The sequence below is a fragment of the Macaca nemestrina genome, chromosome 11 (genome assembly GCF_043159975.1).
Source record: "Macaca nemestrina isolate mMacNem1 chromosome 11, mMacNem.hap1, whole genome shotgun sequence".
Classification (NCBI taxonomy): domain Eukaryota; kingdom Metazoa; phylum Chordata; class Mammalia; order Primates; family Cercopithecidae; genus Macaca; species Macaca nemestrina.
This window is the reverse complement of record NC_092135.1, coordinates 133,131,544-133,141,538: the sequence shown is the minus strand read 5'-3', so window position 1 is coordinate 133,141,538 and position 9,995 is coordinate 133,131,544. Positions and strand designations below refer to the sequence as shown.

At 48.3% G+C, this 9,995-nt stretch overlaps 1 protein-coding gene across 6 annotated transcripts in view; it reads right to left on the bottom strand.

The window, feature by feature from the left end:
- Positions 1 to 4,914: 4,914 nt before the first annotated feature.
- The window catches only part of LOC105473864 (SH3 domain binding protein 4), a 105,941-nt gene continuing 100,860 nt past the window's right edge, over positions 4,915 to 9,995 (bottom strand). For all 6 annotated transcript variants that reach the window (XM_011728007.3, XM_011728011.3, XM_071073617.1 and 3 more), the window contains one exon: positions 4,915 to 9,854. In XM_011728007.3, the coding sequence (XP_011726309.2) occupies positions 9,630 to 9,854 (225 nt within the window). In that variant the 3' untranslated portion in view covers positions 4,915 to 9,629. The remainder of the gene's footprint in view (positions 9,855 to 9,995) is intronic.

Here is a 9,995-nt window from a genome sequence, read left to right as displayed (position 1 = left end):
CTCCATGCCCCTGAGGGAATTTCTCTGAAGATTTCATTCATCCAAGAATGTATTGAGTGTGAGTTTGAATTTATTGAGTGTGAGTCCAGTGCTGTGACATCCTCTTTGTCCATTTCACAGTCTGTGGGGTACACCAGGCAAAGACTCAGCCGTGATACAGAGAGATTCAGGTTCTATTTGTGGTGAGGTCAGAGAGCTATGGGAAAACGAAGGAAGGACCTTTCACAGAGGGAACATCCCAGAGGACTCTCCTAGGAGCGCGATTTGTAGAGCTGAATCCTGAAGGAGTAAACAGAGTAGGAAGTCAAGGTGCTAATTGGAAGGCAACAGAAATTGCCAAGGGTTGATTCTTCACCAAAGGGGCTTAGTAAAGGAGACTTGGGCAATTCACAACAGGGTTGGGAGAGCTGAGCCCCACACTCCGCGCTAAGCTTCCAGGAACCCCATCCAGAACTGACCTGGCGATAAACGTGTGGCTGCAGCGGGCGTGCCTGGCACTAGGACAAACTGCCATGGCCGTATGTCCCCCACGGACTCTCAGCCAGGTCAGGAGCTCACCCTGGCGACCACGGCTGCCCTGACACTCCCGCCAGCTCCCTTCCCTCCTTCTGCATGAATCAGAGCCTCAGAGTCCAAGCTCCACGTGGTGGATTCTGGTCATATGCTTAGATTTAGCTGCTAGGGAAGCTGTGAGTTTGTGTTTTAAGGGTCCTAAATACAGCAAGAGAGTTTCCAAGATGCTGAGCACCCGGAAGGTAGGACAAAGGCCACCCTCCCAGTGAGGGCAGAAACAGCCGCAGGAGCAGACAGCGTGGAAATGCTGCAGGCAGGCATCCCGTCTCTCCCTCCCTGTGCTCAACAAGAGAAGTCTGGAACGATGTGTGTTATTGGCCAGCCTTTCACCTTGCCAAGCAAGGCATTAAAACACCAAAACAACTCCTGCCTCTACAATCCCCTGTCACCTTCAGTCACCAGGATATAGGACATTTTAACGCCAGAAAGAAGTGAGGGGCTTAACTTCAGGATCAGAGACAGTTCCTTGATTTGCATCAATGTGACTTCATGAAAATCCTCTGTGCACCATCTTTTCTTCTCTCATTTTTCGTGTACCTGTGAAAGCGTCATCAGGACCCACAGTGCCCTCCAAGCTGGCATTTGGGAGCCTCCATTCATCAGCTTAAACCTGGGGACTGCTGATGGCAGAGGCTAAGCAGGAGAGGGGTATGAATCCTTTTTTATCTTGAGACAGAGTCTCGTTCTGTTGCCCAGGCTGGAGTGCAGTGGCACAATCTTGACTCCCTGCAGCCTCTGCCTCCTGGGTTCAAGTGATCCTCCCACTTCAGCCTCCCTAGTAGCTGGTATTACAGGAGTGTGCTAATTTTTTGTGCTTTTCGTAGAGATGAGGTTTCACCATGTTGGTCAGGTTGGTCTTGAACTCCTGACCTAAGTGATCCACCCACCTCGGCCTCCCAAAGTGCTGGGATTATAGGTATGAGCCACTGCGCCCGGCCTGAATCCAATTTTTAATTTATTTTGTATTTTATTTTATTTTAAGATGTAGTCTTTCTCTTGTCACCCAGGCTGGAGTGCAGTGGCGTGATCTCTGCTCACTGCAACCTCCACCTCTCGAGTTCAAATGATTCTCCTACCTCAGCCTCCCAAGTAGCTGAGATTATAGGCACACACCACCACATCCGGCTAATTTTGTATTTTTAGTAGAAACAGGGTTTCACCATGTTAGTTAGGCCAGTCTCAAACTCCCGACCTCATGTGACCCACCCACCCTGGCCTCCCAAAGTGCTGGGATTACAGGTGTGAGTCATCGTGCCTGGCCTGAATCCATTTTAGAAGGACCCTTCTGGGGGCCATGGAGGATGAGCTGATGGGACAAGGCTGGAATTGCGGTTACAGCGAGAGGTGACAGTGCCCGGAAGTACAGGAGTCGTCGTGGAGAGGGAAGGAAGAGATGGAAGGCGGTTGAATCAGATGCCTAATGACCAACTCAATGGGTGGATACATGAGGGGCTGCTGACCAGGTTTCTACGTATTTCCACCTTTTCTTCTCACCGGCCGTCTCTCAAAGGCCTTTACCCTCTGGTCCACGATCTTCCAGCTACGCCTTAGATCCTCCCATTCAGAGCTGAGTCCTAGATCGGCTTTCCCTCCTGCTCCCCCATCTATGTCTTACTCAGCTTCTCCCCCAACCACAGCTTCTCCCTCCACCCCTCCTCTCCTCCAGTCCAGCAAAGCTGCTCACCGCAGCCTGGGCCACATCCTCCCAGGACACCAGTCCCTCTTGGCCCAGCCTGCTCCTGTCCAGCTAAACGTCAGATGAGTTGACCCTCCCTCCTCCGTCTCTGTCTGCCTTCTGCCTTCCCCATTCCTGGGCCTCTTCAGGCCGAGCCTGGCACTGCCTGACGGTCCCATGGCCTCCGCCTCCCTGTCTGCCAATCCAGGCTGCTCACCACTGGCCTGTCTTCCCATCTCTCTTAGCCCATTTGTGCTGCTCTAACGAATGCCCAGCGCTGGGTGGTGTCAAGACAGCAGAAATGTATTTCTTAGTTTGGTGGCTGGGAGGCAAGGATCACAGCTTGGGCAGGTTTGTGGGCTGGTGAGGGCTGCTCTCTGCTTCCAAGATCGAACCTTGCTACCATCAAAAGGGAGGAATGCTGTGTCCTCACGGGCAGGGCAGAGGGGCAAGTGTGCCAAGCGCTACTTGAAACCGTTTTTTATTTTTAATTTTTTTTCAGGCGGCGTTTCATTCTGGTTGCCTAGGCTGGAGTGCAATGGTGCGATCTCAGCTCACTGCAACCTCCGCCTCCCAGGTTCAAGCAATTCTCCTGCCTCAGCCTCCCAAGTAGCTAGGATTACAAGCATGCGCCACCACGCCCAGCTAATTTTTTGTATTTTTAGTAGAGACGGGGTTTCACCGTGTTGGTCAAGCTGGTCTTGAACTCCCGACCTCAGGTGATCCACCCGCCTCGGCCTCCCAAAATGTTGGGATTGCAGGTGTGAGCCACCACGCTCGGCCAAAACCTCTTTTTTTTAAGGGCTGTAAAGTCAGCAGCCTCCTGATCTAATCACTCTTTAAAGACCCACCTCTTCATCCCATCGCACCGGCCATTACATTTCAACACCTGATGTTTTGAGACACATCCAAACCATAGCTCGTCCCACTCTAATACCCCCTTGCCCTTTTTAAAGCAACTTACTCTCCAGCTTCTCTGAGCTGCTCACTCTTCCCCAGACTTCACCTCACAGGGGAGGCCTTCCAGGCTACCCTGCTCCAGCCTCGCCCTGGCCAGTGCATCACTGATTTGTCTTCCTATCACCTCTCTCTCCTCAAGCATATGAATCTAGTTCATTGCTGTTTCCCCACTAGCATGTGGGCTCCATGGGGACAGGGACCCCATCCCAGGGCCTAGAAGAATGCCTGGCAAACAGAAAATCAGTGTCTATCAATTAATAAACACCTCTCCCTGTCCTTTCTCTATCTTCTCAGGACCCCACCCTGCCTTGAGAGTCTCTTCTCACAGCCTTGGAATACTCAGCCTCGGTAGCATCCAAAGCTCCATCACGCAGCAGGTGCTCTCCTCTTCCTCAAGCACTTTCTCCGCTTGCTGCTATCTCCCTTGAGTTTCAGGTGTTTGCTCCTGGGTCTTTTTTTTTTTTTTTTTTTTTTCCTGAGACAGGGTCTTGCTCTGTCACTCAGGCTGGCGTACAGTGGCACAATCTTGACTCATGGTGGCAGCCTCCACCTCCATGCTCCATGGTTGAAGCGATTCTCATGTCTCAGCCTCCCTAGTAGCTGGGACTATAGGCACTCGCCACCACACCCGGCTAGTTTTTGTATTTTTAGTAGAGACGGGGTTTCACCATGTTGGCCAGGGTGGTCTCGAACTCCTGATCTCAAGTAGTCTGCCTGCCTCAGCCTCCCAAAGTGCTGGGATTACAGGCATGAACCAGTGCTCCTGGCCTGCTCCTGTGTGTTGATCTTCCTTATTGGATGCAAACTCCTAGAGGCCCAAGAACCATCTCTTTTCTCCCTTGCTGTCCCTTGGACCCTCTGCGTGCCCAGGACTGACATGGGCCGGCCTGTCTCTGACAAGCAGCGAGTGGCCCTCTGCCAACGCCAGGCTGCCTGCAGCTCACTAAGATGTATGCCGCACCCTCCCAAAATGAAAATTACGTTGAAAGTTGTAATATATATATATGACATAAGCACAAAGATTTTTTTTAAAGCCAATTGAAATGGAAAATTAAGAAAGATGACTTTAGATATTTAAAAAGTCACAGGCGCAACCAATTAATTTCTTCACATTTTCCTTCTCCCTCATTAAGCAAAAAATTCTATCAGAGAAGCAAAGCTTTAGAAATACAATTCTTGCTAGCCTGGAGCAGAAAATACTAATACAAGCACTTAAAAAATGTGTATAGCGAATCTGGGTGACTTCAGTTTCCTTAGGACGAGCTCTTTTTTCTTGAAGAAGGGGAAAACATTATGTCTTTATTTTCATTAACCTGCAACTGGACGTTGGTGCTTCCTTCAAGAATGCACCTAGGCAAGGAACCTCTCTAGTATTAGGAGTTCCTGTGATGTGCCAAACACAGAAATCTCTGATATTTTTATTTCCGTCAATGCTTTTGCAGGTAGCGAAATGCTCATCACTATTTTGAGTTTCCGGGGGATGTAAGATGAACTACTAGATTGTGTTATTTAATGCATAAAGAAGTACGTATATTACACCACAGTTTCTAAAAATTGTTGGTAATTGTACGTAAACATAATTGCTTTCACCTGTGAGCCCAGGGTTTTTATGTGCATTTCCATAATACTGAGGAGTTTATTGCCTTTATCAAACTGCCAGAGGGGTTGATCTATAGCACAGAAGAGCTAAGTTGTTCATTTCAATCTATTTTACATAAAGCCAAATTTTATTGCAGCATAAATCATGGACCAAACTGACCACGTTTCCCTCATGCCAGAAAATGATTCATTAAGGAATATAATGGTTCTTGGTATACACTTCATGGAGCTATATCCCTGCAAGGTTCATCTTTGACTTCTTAAAATCCAAGCCGGTTTTGATGCATTCGTTGGTGGACAACTTTCACTTGTTTCTTACATTGGTTGTAAACACAACATGAAGCCATTTTATTCACTCCAATAGCCAAAGCCATCTTATTTGGAGATGCATTTCTATTGCAGAGATAGGAACAATTCCTCCAAGAAACCAATATTGATTGTGTTAGGCTCTTGGGATTCAGAGATGAGCCAAGACAAGGTTCCTGTCCTCAAGGAACTCAGTGTGTGACTCTGCCAGGTAGGGAAGGAAAGGTGCCACAGCCTGGGCACAGCTTAGACCAACGCAGGGAGGTTTATAAAAAGATGGTCAAGGGAGTGCTGGAGGAAGTCCGTGTGTGCAAGGACAGAGCAAAGGGGATGAGCCCAGAGTTGACCACACAGCAGGATGCAGGAAGGGCTCCTGTGAAAGGAGTCCTTTGTCTATGGATAGGGGAGGACAGAATTGGAAGGGAGGACCAGGGGGAGGGTGTTGGAGTAGCTTGACCAAAAAAAGAGGATGAGCATCAAGAAAAAAAAAGTCTTAATTCTGGTCATGGCAGTAGGAATGGTTGTGAAACCTGAGCTGCTGGAATCTGGACCACGGCTGGGGAAGGGCCCCAGGACCGAGTCTGAGCTTGGGCACTACTGTGGGGTGACGGATACTCAGAGGGGCTGGGTCCTGGAGGATTACAGAATAACTAACTTGACACATGCCCCAAGTGACTTGACATAAAGATGGCCAGGTGTAGATCAAGGCAAGAATTAATCAGGGACAAAATTGTCCTTTCCTCAAGAAGTCAGAGCCTAACTCTTTTCTAACTAAATCTTTTCTCCTGAATGAGGTCCTGAAGAAGACCTACAAGTACCATAATGTTAATTATCATTCTCAACAATGTCAATGTCCAAATCAATATCAATAACAAGCTGGAGGTTTAACTGAACTGCTTGAGCTGGCCTGGGAGTATTAGGGAGAAAAGTCATTTATATTCAGACTGGTACTGACCAATTGTGAACATGTGTAGGCCAAGAAAAAATTGTGTGAAAGGGGGATCTTGTTGCCTGAAATAATGAGGTGTGGTAGGGATGTTTCCCAGTTAAGAACAAGCTGCATTCCCCGCCAGCTTGTAGATTACAGTGATCATCTGGGCATAATATACCTGAGATAAGGTAAAGCAACACCAGCCACTCTAACAAGTAACTCTCACCTTCTCAGTGGCCAATCACAGTTTTTTCTCTCTAGATACCATGTGACAGATACTCTGCTGAACAGAGCTTACGGGGGGTCCCTAAGGGACTGGGGTCCTTCTGTCTGCCCCTGCCTCACCTTTAGGAACTTGGAGTTCCTTGTGATCAGTTGGAAGAATGGAGGATTTCTGGAAGGTTCCTGCGAGCCAGACTCAACAGCAGGTGGCCCATAGCATTTTGGTTCCCATCCTCCAGCTGGACTGCACCTGACTGCAAGGGAAATGGGGAAAGACAGCCCAGTCGCTGGCTCAGGAAGAGGATGGGTCTTGGGGGAACACAGCAGTCCATCAGAAGAGCTTTCTCCCTTTAAAGAATTGCCTTCCTCCACCCTGGCTTTATGTTGGGCGGAGGGCACCAAGATAGATTAAACCTGATTCGTGCACCGTTCTTCCCAAGCAGGCTACGCCCAAAGGGCCAGGCATGGAGCAGGGTGGTGGGTGAATTGTGCCTCTCAAAAAGACGCGTCCAAGTTCTAAATCCCACTGTGAATGTGACCCTACTTAAAGACAGGGTCATCCTAGGTGTGATCAAGTTAAGATGAGGTCTTGATGGATTAGGGTGGGCTCTAAATCCTATGACTGGTGCCCTTAGAGACAGATTTAGTCACAGACACAGAGAACAAGCAGCCATGTGATAGCTTGATTTCAGACATCTGGCCTCCAAAACTGTGACAGAACACATTTCTGTTGTCCTAAGCCACGCACAGCACTTTGTTACAGCAGCCCTGAGTCAAGGTCCCTGCCTCTCTTATTGGCTATGTAAATTACGGGACCACATTGAGCCCTGTCCTCAACTGCAAAATGGGTGTGAGGACCCAGCTGGCAGGTGCTGCAGGGTGGAATCAACACAGGTACAAGGGGTGGAAAGCGTTCAGCTAACAGAGGGCTTGTGCTCACTCCCCAAGTTCCAGCCATGTGCAGGGTTCAGCCTCTCCTTGCCCCATGTACTGTGTTATCGACGTTGCTGACACACTGGTCCCCAGGTCTGGCCTGTTGGTGGTCTGACTCCCACTCAGCCTTCAAGCCTTGCATCAAAGTCATGTTCCATAAGCCCCATTCCTCCCCCTACCTCCAGGTGGAGTTGGTCTCCATTAGGAGTCCCCCATAACACGGTCTTCCTAAAGCAGGGTGTGCCCTTGTTTGCTGCAATCAGCACTTCAAGGCTGACACCTGACACACAGAAATGACTCCATCCTAAACTTTCTATTGCGGGATTGGGGTTGCCAATTCACAGGACCCAGAAAAAAGCAAGGCATCGATGTGCTTTCCTTTGGGTGCCTGACGTAACACCAATTCCCATTTGGTTAGTGATGACTGACTCTTGTTTCAAGAGCAAATTAAATGAATAGCAAGAAAATAGACACCTGCCACACCAGCTGTCATGCTGTCATCTAGGGGTGACGATTTTGGGGAGGCAGCCATTGGTCTATGTATAAATACTTACATTAGGTTTTATTTTTGTTTTATTTAAAGTTTGGTTGGGTACAGAAAACACACACACACTTAACAGGTGAAAATATCCAAATAAAATTTACTGCAACTTTTGTAGAATTTTATTTGTGCTACAAGACACGTTGCATAGGAAACTATTTAAAGCCCCTGAGGAAAAAATATCCATGGTTTAAGGTGCAACTGGTTTTGTTTCTTCTTTGGGGAAAAGGTGATAGATGATCTCTGGGAGAAATTATGGGGTGGAGTTGAGAAGCACAATCGAAGGTTACGTGGTGGGATGATTGGCGAATTGTGTGTCCTGGTTCTTGCAGCATAAAATAGCTAGTGTTTGTTCTTATTTTCAGTCCATCGGTCTTCAGTATCTGAATAAGTAGCTATACAATGTTTCAGGCCAGTAAGGGAGTATACATTGATTACACTAAGGAAGTAACATGTTTCAGGAAAGCAGTTTTAGAGAATGAGATTTGGGATCCCAAATGGCCCCTGACAACTGCAGGCACACAGCTGTGTCCTGGCGCGTTGCTGGGGATCACCTCACTCTACTGATTTGCCAGGTATCAGTCCTTCCTCCTGCTCCCTTCCAAGACGTGACATCTATGAGGCATTGTGAGATTCACACAGCACGTCTGCACCCTAAAGTTATTAATGCGACACTGTGCCAAGTTCCTGATTTTATGGGAGACACATTTTCATTTTTACAAAATGCTCATCTTGCTCAGATGATCTTTACATTGTACAAAAAACCGTTTCATCCAAACTATTACTTCCTTCGAGGAGACGTAGGTACACCAGGAAGGAAGAGGGGTTAAGCCTTAGATGAAATGAAATGCGGAGTTTGGCAAATGGTAGCTGGCACCTGTGCACATCAGCATAAGGCGTTGCTTGTGAGGCCAACCAAAGCATTTGCAAGAAGCACGAGAGTCGGTGGCCACCAAGGCTCTGATTCGCTCGTGAAGTTTTCTTCCTGTCCACAGAAGAGGCAGCAAACTCTATGGGAAGCACTGCTTTGACCCCAAGGAAAAAACAGTACAATGGCCTCGTAGCAGTGGGACCACCTCACTCTCAAATGGCATTGTTCTTGTCAGTGACTAAATGCAACTGGCACGGCTGCTTTCTAATCTATTGGTGGAAACAGCTCAGGGCACCTAAATGCTAACGCGGGACTTCACTCTGCCCACCAAAGCTCACCAAAGATTTACATGTTCTGTGGATGGTCATTCACTACGCGTGAGGCAAAGCTCAGAAGACAATCCAATCCAAGGAGGGAGCAGGACCTCGGGCCTTCTCAGAAAGAATAAGCTGTACCCGTTTATTGAAAAGCCACTTTTTCCCACGTGATTCACGTTCTTATGTGTAGGGAGTGAAAGAGGTCCAGCAACCGAACGAGTGTCTTTCTGGGCTGAGTGCTGAAATGCAAAGTGTGGCCGGGAATCAGAAATGCCCCCAGTGACCTTTAAATACCTATATACATCTCTAACATAATTTAAAAAGGTCTATAACAACATAAAAACCTCAACAGCCTGTGCCCCGATTAAGTTTTCTTTTAAACCTTTATGGTCCATAAAAAAATTAGACACCACCTTTCTCATAGATCCCTTCCCCCCATTCTTTAGAAAAGTGATTTTAAATTTCAATTTACACTTAACAAATAGAAAGCTATGTGACTGGCAACGAGCTGCAATAGGCAGTCCCTTCAGGCCTCTCCCTCGATGGAGGAGGGTGGCACAGGATGGGTGTAGGCCTAGCTGGCGGGCCCTAAATCTGTCTGAGCAGCTGTCCCTTCCTCCCTCTTCAGCTCCGTGGTGACAGCGGCACTCAGGGCAGAAGAGGGCTTGCACTCCAGAGCAGCAGGAGGGGAGGGGACCCACTCAAATCACGAAGTCGTCCTGGTCCACGGGGCTGAAGGCGGCTGCTCTCAGAATGTCCAGGGAGTTCACCAAGATCAGAGTCCCCGTGAGGTGCTTCCAGCGCTTGGTGATGGGGTTTTTCATCTTGTCCAGGCCCAGGTGCAGCTCCTGGATGACATCCCGGTAGCTGTCCCCGATCTGATGGCTCCAGGTGAGTAAGAAGTCATACGCAGGCTTCCACATGGCCTGGGAGGTGGAGTCGTAAAAAACAAAAGGAGGGACAGAAGAAGAAAGATTAGGAGACAGAACGAGATTTGTTCCTATTCCTTGGTGCAGCTTCTGTAGTCACTATTTGAGACACTCTTTCGCGAGTGAACAAGTCCACAG